The 12,345-nt window shown below is 46.9% G+C and overlaps 1 protein-coding gene across 3 annotated transcripts in view; it reads left to right on the plus strand.

Annotated features, from left to right (window-relative positions):
* The window catches only part of SHISA6 (shisa family member 6), a 1,352,839-nt gene that overhangs the window by 1,142,424 nt on the left and 198,070 nt on the right, over positions 1–12,345 (plus strand). For all 3 annotated transcript variants that reach the window (XM_069200366.1, XM_069200365.1, XM_069200367.1), the window contains exon 7: positions 10,392–10,445. In XM_069200366.1, the coding sequence (XP_069056467.1) occupies positions 10,392–10,445 (54 nt within the window). The remainder of the gene's footprint in view (positions 1–10,391; positions 10,446–12,345) is intronic.

Genomic DNA, 12,345 nt, shown 5'->3' on the forward strand with positions numbered 1-12,345 from the left:
CCTGAACAGGCACTTAGAAGATCTGGGGACGACGGTTGACTCAGAACAACAAAAGAGGGTCCCACGACGTCGGAGTCCAACTCAGCGAGTTGGGCAATGCAGTATGGAGTGCTGGGGACCTGAGCTAGGCTGTGCACAAAGGAAATCTTGCAAAAGTGCACAGAAGTCCGAGCAGCTGCAGTTCACGCACCACACAGGATTGGCGTGGGGAGGCAAGAACTAACTCCACCAAATTTGGACAGAAGGGCCACTGGACTGTCGAAGATTGGGAAGATTCTGTCTACCCACAGGAGATTTCTTCTTGGCTTCCAGTGCAGCGTGAAGGCAGACAGCCCTCAGAGCATGCACCATCAGGAAACAGTTGAGAAAGCCGGCAGGATGAGGCGCTACAAGGTTGCTGGTAGTCTTCTTGCTACTTTGTTTCGGTTTTGCAGGCGTCCTGAAGCAGTCAGCAGTCGATCCTTGGCAGAAGTCGAAGAGGGAAGTGCAGAGGAACTCTGGTGAGCTCTTGCATTCGTTATCTCGTGAGATACCCACAGGAGAGACGCTAAATATCCCACAGAGGAGAATTGGCTACAGAGAAAGGTAAGCACCTATTAGGAGGGGTCTCTGAGGTCACCTGCTGGCACTGGCCACTCAGAGCTGTCCATTGTGCCCTCACACCTCTGCATTCAAGATGGCAGAGGTCTAGGACACACTGGAGGAGCTCTGGTCAGGGGAGTGGTCACTCCCCTTTCCTTTGTCCAGTTTCGCACCAGAGCAGGGCTTGGGGGATCCCTGAACTGGTGTAGACTGGCTTATGCAAGGAGGGCACCATCTGTGCCCTTCAAAGCATTTCAGGAGGCCAGGAGAGGCTACTCCTCCCAGGCCCTTCACACCTATTTCCAAAGGGAGAGGGTGTAACACCCTCTCTCAGAGGAACTCCTTTGTTCTGCCTTCCTGGGACTGGGCTGCCCAGGCCCCAAAGGGGCAGAAACCTGTCTGAGGGTTGGCAGCAGCGGTAGCTGCAGAGAAAACCCCAGAAAGTTAGTTTGGCAGTACCTGGGCTCTATGCTGGAGACCCGGGGATGCATGGAATTTTCACCCCAATACCAGAATGGTATTGGGGTGACGATTCCATGATCCTAGACATGTTACATGGCCATGTTCGGAGTTACCATGGTGATGCTACATATAGGTATTGATCTATATGTAGTGCACGTGTGTAATGGTGTCCCCGCACTCACAAAGTCCGGGGAATTTGCCCTGAACAATGTGGGGTCACCTTGGCTAGTGCCAGGGTGCCCTCACACTAAGTAACTTTGCACCTAACCTTCACTAAGTGAGAGTTAGACATGTAGGTGACTTATAAGTTACTTAAGTGCAGTGTAAAATGGCTGTGAAATAACGTGGAAGTTATTTCACTCAGGCTGCAGTGCCAGTCCTGTGAAAGAATTTTCTGAGCTCCCTATGGGTGGCAAAAGAAATGAGACAGCCTATAGGGATCTCCTGCAACCCCAATACCCTGGGTACCTATGTACCATATACTAGGGAATTATAAGGGTGTTCCAGTGTGCCAATCAGAATTGGTAGAATTAGTCACTAGCCTGCAGTGACAATTTAAAAAGCAGAGAGAGCATAAACACTGAGGTTCTGGTTAGCAGAGCCTCAGTGATACAGTTAGGCACCACACAGGGAACACATATAGGCCACAAACTATGAGCACTGGGGCCCTGGCTAGCAGGATCCCAGAGACACATATCAAATACACTGACAAATAGGGTTTCCACTATGAGCACTGGGGTCCTGGCTAGAAGGAGCCCAGTGAGACAGTAAAAACTCCTTGACAAATACAAGGCTAGAAAGAGGCTACCTTCCTACATCCTTAACTTTGTCTCAGGCATGGCATTGCAAGGCATGTGTGTGCAATTTCACTTCCAATTCGACTTGGCATTTAAAAGTACTTGCCAAGCCTAAAACTCCCCTTTATCTACACATAGGACACTCCTAAGGGATGCCCTAGGAACCCATATGGCAGGGTGCTGTGTGGGCAAAAGGCAGGACATGTACCTGTGTAGTTTACATATCCTATTAGTGTAAAACCCCTAAATTAGTTTTTACACTGCTGTGAGGCTTGCTCCTTTCATAGGCTAACATTGGGGCTGCCCTCATACATTGTTTAAGTGGTAGCTGCTGATCTGAAAGGAGTAGGAAGGTCATATTTCGTATGGCCAGAATGGTGATACAAAATCCTGCTGACTGGTGAAGTTGGATTTTATATTACTATTTTAGAAATGCTACTTTTAGAAAGTGACCATTTCTCTACACTTAAATTTGTCTGTGCTTTCCAATCCACGTCTTGCTAGCTTTAGTTGACAGCTCCCTTGTGTATTCACTCAGACACACTCCAAACACAGGATACTCAGCCTCACTTGCATACATCTGTATTTTGAATGGGTTTTCCTGGGCTGGGAGGGTGGAGGGCTTGACACTTGCATGTCAAAGGACAGGGGCCTGCCCTCACACAAAGGACTGCCACACCCCCTACTGGGACCCTGGCAGACAGAATGGAACTGAAAGGGGACCATGTGCACTTCTGAGCCACTCTTTGAAGTCTCTCCCACTTCAAAGGCACATTTGGGTATTTAAGCAGGGTCTCTGACCCTACCAACTTTGAAACTTCTTGGGGTATGCACTCTACCTCACAGACACTTCCTGGAGAAGAGAACCTGAACCAGAACCTGCATCCTGCCAAGAAGACCTGCCTGGCTGCTCAAAGGACTCACCTGTCTGCTTTCTGTGAAGGACTGCTGCCTTGCTGTTGCCCTGCTGCCTTGCTGCTTTCTGACTGTGGTGAAGAAGTGCTCTTCAAGGGCTTGGATAAAGCTTGCCTCCTGTTCCCTGAAGTCTCAGGACCAAAAAAACTTCATCTCTGCAAGAAGGACTCCTTGTGAGGTGAAAATCGATGCACAGCCTCCCAGAAACTACGCACAGCCTGCACCGGAACAATGCAGCCCGACTTCGCAACGAGAAGATCGACGCAGCGCCAGTGTAGCGACCAGAATTTTGGCGCACGGCCTCACCGGATCGACGCACAGCCGAGCCAGAACGACACAGCCCGACTTGCAGAGAGGAATCAATGCAGCGCTGCCGTGTGTAGAAAATTTGACGCAATGCCTACTGGATTGACGCAGCCTTGTGACTTTGTCCTTGCACTGCCGGAAATCCACGCATCGTCCCTGGGGCATCTGAAAACCCCATAATCCGAAGAGGATACACAACGAGTGCCAGAAATCGACACACAGCCATCCCTGCGTGAAAACTAAATGATGCATTGCCGTGTGCAGCCCGAGAAATCGACGCACACCCCTTTGTTTCCATGCTTCTCCTCCTCTGCGGTTCTTTGCAGAGATTTTTCATGCGAACCAGGTACTTTGTGCTTGAAAGAGACTTTGTTGCTTTTAAAAGACTTAAGACACTTTATACAACTTTTCAGTGATATCTCAACATATAGTTATTGCATTTTAATCGTTTTGACCTGCATTTATCCAGATAAATATTATATATTTTTATAAACACTGTGTGGTGTATTTTTGTGGTGCTATATGGTGTTATTGTATGATTTATTGCACAAATACTCTACACATTGCCTTCTAAGTTAAGCTTGACTGCTCAGTGCCAAGCTACCAGAGGGTGGGCACAAGATAATATTGATTGTGTGTGACTTACCCTGACTAGAGTGAGGGTCCTTGCTTGGACAGGGGGTAACCTGACTGCCAACCAAAGACCCCATTTCTAACAATAGCTAAGATGCCTTGGCAACAACAGACAGAAGTGGTGCACAGGGGTTCCGTCCAAGCACCTCCAACAAGGGACCACAGACTTCTCAGTTGCAAGGAAGACAGGTTAAACATCTGAAAAGCCACATAACCACCACCTGTGCTGCAGAGACTTGAAGAGTCCATTGGAAAGCAGGATCCATAAACTGGTCATTGACTTTGAGGTGCCTGCGGATGCAGGGGAGTGACTCCTTCACTCCAAAGGAGATTACTTCTTGCTGTCCTAAGTCCAGGTAGAATCATTGTGACTCTGGAGAATGCATGGCCATGGAGGTTGCAGAAGTCTTGCAGAACTTGGAAACACAGTTGTAGTAGGAGCTCTCCTATTGGTTAAAATCTTTCTCTGAGTCCCAGAGAAGACCAGCAGCGGTTCTGGTGTCCACGTTGCAGAAGTGTCTTACAGGGGAGACTTGCAGATGGATCTTGTAGTCTTGCAGACAAATCTAGGATCCCTCCCTCAGGGGAGCTCTTAAGTAACCAATGAAGGGGTCTGGACACTTTCTGCAGTGACCAACCTATCGGGGGGTCAGGGACATCACCCAGCAGGACTAACCAGTCAGATGCTCCTAGGGGCCTTTGCTCATCTTACTTCCGAGATGGCAGAATCAAGTGGCCACCTGGCAGAGCTCTTAGCACCTCCCTAGGGGATGAGATGGACAGGGGGGTGGTCGCTTCGCTATTATTTGTGTGGTTTTGCACCAGAGCGGGAGGTGGGGGCTCCTGCAGTGGCGTAAGCTCAGGGGCACACCCCCCCAGCCCATTGACAGCTATTTCTAAGGGAGAGGTGGGCACACCTCTCCTCTACAGGAAATCCTTTGTTCTGCCTTCCCCTGCCCAACTTAGGCTCAGTGGTAGAAGGGCAGAACAATTTCTGGGGTCGGCAGCAGCTTGTGCTGGCATGCAGACCCTGCAAAGCTGTACAATCAGACATGGGGGATCCCCTAGGGAACTCCCAGAGGACATGGTATCATGCAAGTAGCAGTGGGATCAGTGTAGTTGCATGATTCCAACATGTTTGGTACTAAACATGCCTAGGTTCGGTGAAGCCAATATGTAGTTGGACAAGGTGCTCTACATACCTTAAGATAGCCTATGTGTACTTACAAATTACATGAAATGGAGTTTGGGGTTTGTAGGGGCACCTCTGCTCATGCAGGGGGGCCCTCACGTTGAGAACCATGCACCCTGCTCTTTGGCTCAAGGGCCTACCTTAGGGGTGACTTATAGAGTCAGAGTGTAGTGACCATGATATAAGGCAAACCTTACATCTGGTCTGAGAGGTGCATGAACCATTTCACAGAGGCTGCAATGGCAGGCCTTTAGTCACAGTTTGCATGGGCTCCCATGGGTAGCATAATGCATGGTGTAGGCCATGGGGGTCCCCTGGTGTACCGTTGCCCTTGGTACCTAAGTACCATATACTAGGGACTTACATGGATGCACCAGTATGCCGATTGCGGGGTGTAAAAGTTACTTTCCAACTAAATATATGGGAGAGAGCACTGACATCTGGGTCCTGGTTTGCAGGATTCCAGTGTACTACAGTCTAAACATACTGGCACCAGTAGAAAAGTGGGGGTAACTATATCAGAAAGGTGCTACTTTCCTACTAGGGTAAAACCCTCTCTAAAGCTCCTGATACCCAGGAATCCTAGGATCCCAACCCTCAGACTGGTTATTGTATATGGTGGCCAGGAACTCTATCTTTGGGCGCCAAGAATCCAGGATGGGAGGGGAGTACTGCTACCTTCGCCCAGTTGTGCTGAGCCTGTCCCCCTCTCCCTGTGTCTGAGGAGAGTGAGTGGCTACTAACGGAAGCACACACTGCCCACGGATTGAGCAGGGGAGAGGAGCGGACAGCTCTCATGGCAGCAAGAAAGATTCTGCTCCACCGGGGAGACGGCCGGGTCAGGTGGGGATGAGCTCCCCACACGGCCTTCAATGAATGAAAGCATGTGGGGTGCCTAAGTGAGACCAAGCACCCTCAAAAATAAAGAAAAGGGAAAAGATGCACAGCCCTTCCCACAATAGTGGGAGCAACGCTAATAAAATATTCACAGCTCCGTACTGGAGCGCCCCATAATTCCTCAGGAGAGGCTCGTTTACACACCTGTTTCCTTCTGCTGCAGCTCCTTGAGGACAGTGGGACACCAAGGGGGTGATTCTGACCCCGGCGGTCTTAGACCGCCGGGGCCAGGGTCGGCGGGAGCACCGCCGACAGGCCGGCGGTGCCCCGCAGGGCATTCTGACCGCGGCGGTAAAGCCGCGGTCAGACCGGCAACACTGGCGGGCTCCCGCCAGTGTACCGCTGCCCTGTTGAATCCTCCAAGGCGGCGCAGCTAGCTGCGCCGCCGAGGGGATTCCGACCCCCCCTACCGCCATCCAGTAGGGGGTAGGGCCACTGGCATGGGCACTGCAGGGGCCCCCGTAAGAGGGCCCCTACAAGTATTTCACTGTCTGCTTGGCAGACAGTGAAATACGCGACGGGTGCAAATGCACCCGTCGCACCTTCCCACTCCGCCGGCTCGATTACGAGCCGGCATCCTCGTGGGAAGGTCGTTTTCCCCTGGGCTGGCGGGCGGCCTTTTGGCGGCCGCCCGCCAGCCCAGGGGAAAACTTGAAATACCCGCCGCGGTCTTTTGACCGCGGCGCGGTATTTTGGAGGGCGGAATTCTGGCGGGCGGCCTCCGCCGCCCGCCAGAATCAGAATCACCCCCCAAGTGCCTTAGAAATGTGCTGGGAGATGCAGGGGTGCAGTAACCTCCTTTTACTTAAGTTTGCAAAACTGACTCTATATTTGCAGGGTGAAGGAATCAATGACCCGTCCAGGATTTTCAGAAAGCATTTCTATACAGCTGGGAGTGCAGTGTGCTGCAGGGGCTGGTTTTATGGTTGCTTATATGTGGTCTGATGGTGTATAAACATGATAGATGCAATATTGCACCCTCTAGAAATAGTTTGATGGCTGTATTTTATGCGGCCTGAAAGTGGTGTTCTCGAAGAGCTGTTTTTATGGTTGCATGTTATGTGATCGTTAAGTAAGCAGAAAGCATACAGACACATTATGTTGATGTTAAAATGCTTTATTGATCTAATAATGTTGACATGCTTTAGTGACGTTAATTATTGCATTTACACATGGTTATTTTTGATTGCTGCATTTACACACAAAATGATGGTGTTTTTAATATGTGGTTCGTTATTCTTGTATTGTGGTGAACCCTTGATAAAGCCAATATGCCTGTTTTGTTTGATGTGATAACTCCCTACATTGTAATGTGTTTTCTGGTATAGGTGGAGGGACAATTTGATTTTGAGGTTTATGACTCTTAGAGGTCAAATGTGCTTTCATAATGAAATCCAAGATATTTTGGATCTGCATTATGTAAGTATTTGTAGATTAATGTGTAGCATTTAGTTGTGTGTGTAATAAATGTACTTTACTTTTTCCAAAGAAAAGGCATCAACTGGACAATCATATTTGAGTGTAATAGTGGTGTTCCAATGAGTGGTGGCCCACACCACATCCCCTAAGTAGGCCTTGGACTGCTCTGCTTTGCTACCTTGAGAGAGTTCAGCGCTACAGTAGGGTGCTTGGTTTACAGTAAGGGGAAATTGTGGACCTATTACTTTCACAGGCCTCAAATCTCGCCCAATTAATAAACACATTTTCAACAAAGTACCTTGTCGAATTAGGACTTAGACATTTTTTCAAACTGTGCAACTTACAGACATCAGTGGGATCAATCAGCTTATAGTGTAAGACCATGGCTCCATTACGATTAGCCTCAAAATGGCCTGAGGATCCGGTCTCCTGTGACCATTGACTACAGTTTTACCACCATGAAAATGCTGGTGGAGAACAGGTGCAGTGGGCCACAGAGGTCCCCAAGCCCAGCACCATCGCAATGTTCACTGTTTGCTGTACAGATAGTGAGCATTGTGAAGGTTCTGATGCACCCTGTGGCAGCAGCATTTTTGCCGGCTAGATTTTTAGCCAGAGACAATGCTGCCACCTGTTTCCTGCTAGGCTAACGGGCGGAAACTGAGGTTTCCACCCGTCAGCCTAGCAGGAAACACCTAATAGGTCCGGCAAGATTATCACCGCCCTGTCTGGAGTTTGGCAGACCGGCTGTCCCTTCCGGCAAACTCTTAATTAGGCCCCTAGTGTTTTAACATTTATTTAGAGTTTTACCACCCACTGGCCCAAACTCGTTTTTCATTAGGTTGCCTCATTACACTTATTAACACTAACTTCAGATTGGCACTAGCTAGAAAAATACTTTGAATACTCATTTTTAAGCAAAATCTAACGTAATGCCAAAGAAGAATTATATCTATTTCAGATGGAAAGTCACTATTTTTGTGCCTGAAGCATTTGGTATCCTTTTCAGATTAAATTCCCAACTGTCACCTCGAAGCCTGCTGTCCCTTGGCCAGAATGTGTGCACGGCTCCTAGGAAAGGAAACTAAAGGGCCTTGAATGGGGAAAAACTGTGACCTCCTGCTGACAGGATGGCTTGGGGATGTGCCCTCCAACTGCACGAAGGGTCATCCCCTATCACAGCGGATGTAACTAACATCTAGGCCTGCCCTTTCCTTTGTATAGATACTCAGGATGACACTAATCGCACTGGTGGGAAAACCTGGGGTTTCAGAATTGGCTTGAGGGGGAGTTTTTCATGTCCCTAGACATGCAGCAGGGTGTTCACCTGCCCAGGGAAGAAAGCCAAAATGGATTTTGTCAGAGCAGTGCACTGTGGCATTGTTTAGGGCCAAAACCCCCGGAAGTGTTGTAAAAATTGGCAGGGTTTCCCCTGGCAATGTTTTCCTGTTGGTCAGGTAATTCCCCCCACCCACAAGCTGTTACCAGGCATAAATGTGGCATCCCTGGATACCTTCTTCAGAACACATCTGGACCTTTGGAAGTTAGAAAAAGTACTGCACCTGCTGTTGAGCCTATGGAGAGAGACTTTGGGGGCTGGACTTTCTCCCACTTGTACTCAGGACAAAGAAGATGATTTCAAGGGTAAGTTTGCTGACCTCCTTTTATGTTACATAGACACAAAACCTGAAAGAAGCCTACTTTTTTCAAGAGCCTAGCTGACCAGATCCAACTGTATTTGCACTATACCACACTAGTTGCCACTGGTAGAGTGTGTGCTAAACGTGGTGTTCAAAAGGTCTTAGCTAATTGCGATCTCTGCCATCGCCAGGCCGAGGGGATCATGGATCTCGGCGGTGATGTTGCTACCTTGGCGGTCTAACAGGCAGGGTCTTCATATGGCTTTGGTCCTGACTGCCAGTCTCGTAATGAGGCCCCACAGTGGTTCCCAAAAGGTCCTAGACTCTTTACAGGTGTAAGAGTGTACTCCTCTGACCCTAAAACCTGAAAAATTGGACACTTTTTTAGAATGCTTCCTCCTTAGAAACAGAAGCAACTGGGACCAACGCTAAAGCTGTAGCTGCTAATGCTGAATCACTATGCAGATTCAATTTGCCATTTACCCCCTCGAAGAATTTTGACTTCCAGAAAAGTTTCTTGGTATGAGCATAGGGGAACTTCACCAATGCCGATGCCAAACAACATCCAACTATGGACAAAACTTGCCTAGATACAGATTTTGTATGCATGGAGCTTCCTGACATTGACTGTGCCATGTTTCCTGCATGTGCCAAGGCTTCCACTGAGGACCCATGCTTCACCAGGCCACCATCATTGAGTCTGTCTTTTGATTTAGCCTGCAGCCAGACCAGTCAACAGGGACTATTCTACACAAAATCTAAGCCAGAAGGTAAACTATCCACCATGACAAACCTGGTCCCTGTACTTAAGTGGCAGTAGCTATGGTCAGACTTAACTTTTGACTAGGAGTCAGTGTAGCACGACCAAATGACTATGATTGGCACATTGCCTTTTTAGGTACTATTTTGACTTAAATCTTCAACAAATCATATCGCCAGTTCCATTACTGGATTTGTTTTGCTTTTGGTGTCAATTTGTTCATTAACGTTATCTCCATTATTTAAAATTGGAGTGGGGTTCTTATTGTGGTGGGTTTTCTACTTTGTAACTGCTTTGGTACTCATAAATGATTTACACATTTCTCCTAAATTAAGCCTGTCTGCTATGTGCTAGAGCTACCAAGGGTTGTGCTCAGGTTTAAATTATTGAGACCTAACTGGACCTGGTATGGAACTGTGACATTGCGAGTTGGTGTATCAAACTAACAATCCACTTTCTCACACCTACAAAGTCCAATCACAATTTTACAGTATATTGTATAGAGAAATATGTGACATTACATGGGACTTTAAGAAACATATGAATTAGACCAGGTGGAAAGCATTGGCAGCACATTTCCTTATACCATTTCTTTCTTATTTTGATTGTTTTATTCCTCTATACGTTCATCTAATTTAAGCATCTTTCATGTAACACTGCCTCGACCTCACTGCTGCAGTTTAAAGATTTCCTATTTCTTTTTCACAGTCAGATATTTTTAATTTTATTCACGTACGACTGCAAAACCATTCATCCATTTATCAACTATCCATCTTTCATTCATATAGGGAAGAAGAGAGCAAGACATGGCTCCACGGATGAACTCTCTACACGGATGACCGGTAAGATGATGTCTTGTTCGTCTCTGTCCTACATGAATGAGAGACGTCATGCTTGACATTGACATGGCTGACCACAAGGACTGAAATGTCCTTATATGTAGCTTGATATTTAAAAAAAAAAATATATATTCTGGTATTGTTTTTTAATTGGTACAATCTGCTATACTTTATAATTAAAAATAGGTTTGATAAAAGTTGGACATGGTCCCCTTGCTGAAAAGCTGATAACAAATTATAGTAGGCCCTAGTTTGATGCAAAAACGTATAAGAAATACCTTTCTTAAAAATCAAATCAAAATAAGTATGGCTGTTGCTCCTTGTCTAAAACGAAAGACACAAGTACAAGCAGCTGCAAGCCAGCACCAATTTACTTCTTAGCCAGAACTGTAGTGACCTCAGCTCTATTTCCTGTGCTGGTCCTCATTGTCTGCACCTATTGACTGGTTGATCACCTATAAACTGGCTTCATTTGCTCCTATGTATGCAAATAGATTCTATAGTTAAAACTGCCCTTTCCTGTCTTTGCCACCAACTTGTAGACTATTAATCACAGGAAGCTGTTATCACTGACACTTGCCGAATGCACAGCGTCCGCTTGTGCCCTTGTAACTTCCTTACCATAAGGTGCTGACAATACCAAGCATGTTCCCAAATCCACTCTGATGGAAGAGGAAGTCAAACGAAGGGAACCAGGAGATCTGCAGGGTTTCCTAACTACGATTCCACCTGTTACATCTTTTTTATGCCTACTACTACTTTTGGTTACTAATCACCTAAATGTGGAGGAAGAGTGTGTTTTTCAGTTCCTTTTTTCACCCGAAATGGTCCTTTTGTGACTGTAATGCGTGTTCAACTTTCTCCCGTTCAATGTGTAATGTGTCCCTTGTGCTGTGAAACTCAGTATTGTACGTTTTTAGTTGGGTGGCATCGTTTACACGCTTGGAGTATTTTATATTGGCGTGATTTATTGCAAAGACCATGGGGCCCCATGGCCAACTGGTCTAGTGCGCCCCGTACAGTGTCTTCTCTTCCAAGGAGAGCCAACTAGAGATTTCTGTGCTTCCACGGAATGGGCCCTTGAGGCTACGATTAGTCTAGCTCAGTGGTTCCCAACCTGTGCTCCGGGGACCCCTGGGGGTCTGCAAAGCCTCCTCAGGGGGTCCGTGACTACTTAGAAAATTAAATATTATTAACAGATTAGGGGCCCAGCTTTCAGTAGCGACTCAGTGGAGGGTCCCCGCATTCTAATAATGATTAATTGGGGGTCCTCAGGTTCAAGTAATGATAACGTGAGAGTCCACAGAAGGTAAACGGTTGGGAACCACTGGTCTAGCTGCTCAATTTTATAGCAATGGACGATGTTTCAGTAGTGTCTTAGAGACTCTTCATGGTGTTAAATCAATTAAAAAAGGACATGACTAATGTCCACACTGTACATGTTTTGTGTTGAGAGGTAAGTGGTGGCTTAATGTTGCTTAACATGTGATGTTGGGAGTTCGCACTCCTAAAAATTGCATTTTTGTAGGACTTTACAAATCCATTAGTAAAGAATCCTGGAAGGTTGACGCCATGCCGATGTTCTTCGGTGTGGATCACTAGGCAATTTTAGCTTCGGTACCTTCAAGCTTATTTGAAGTAAAATGTTACCATAAATACAAAGGTTGACACAGTCCTTGCGTTCCAGTCAAAGTTCTGGACTTAGTTGTATTGTCAGCAGAAATGTTAATATTCAAGTTGCTATCCTATGAAATCTGTGACAACCAGCTGCGCAATGGGGATGTACAAACATCAGTAATAACATTTTTTTTACCTGGTAACCTTTTTTTGAAAATAACATGCTTTTCTCCTGAAAATAAGTATTTACCAGTTCTCTGGCTTGGACTTTGAGTCATCAGTAGCA

This window comes from Pleurodeles waltl, chromosome 7 (assembly GCF_031143425.1).
Source record: "Pleurodeles waltl isolate 20211129_DDA chromosome 7, aPleWal1.hap1.20221129, whole genome shotgun sequence".
NCBI lineage: Eukaryota > Metazoa > Chordata > Amphibia > Caudata > Salamandridae > Pleurodeles > Pleurodeles waltl.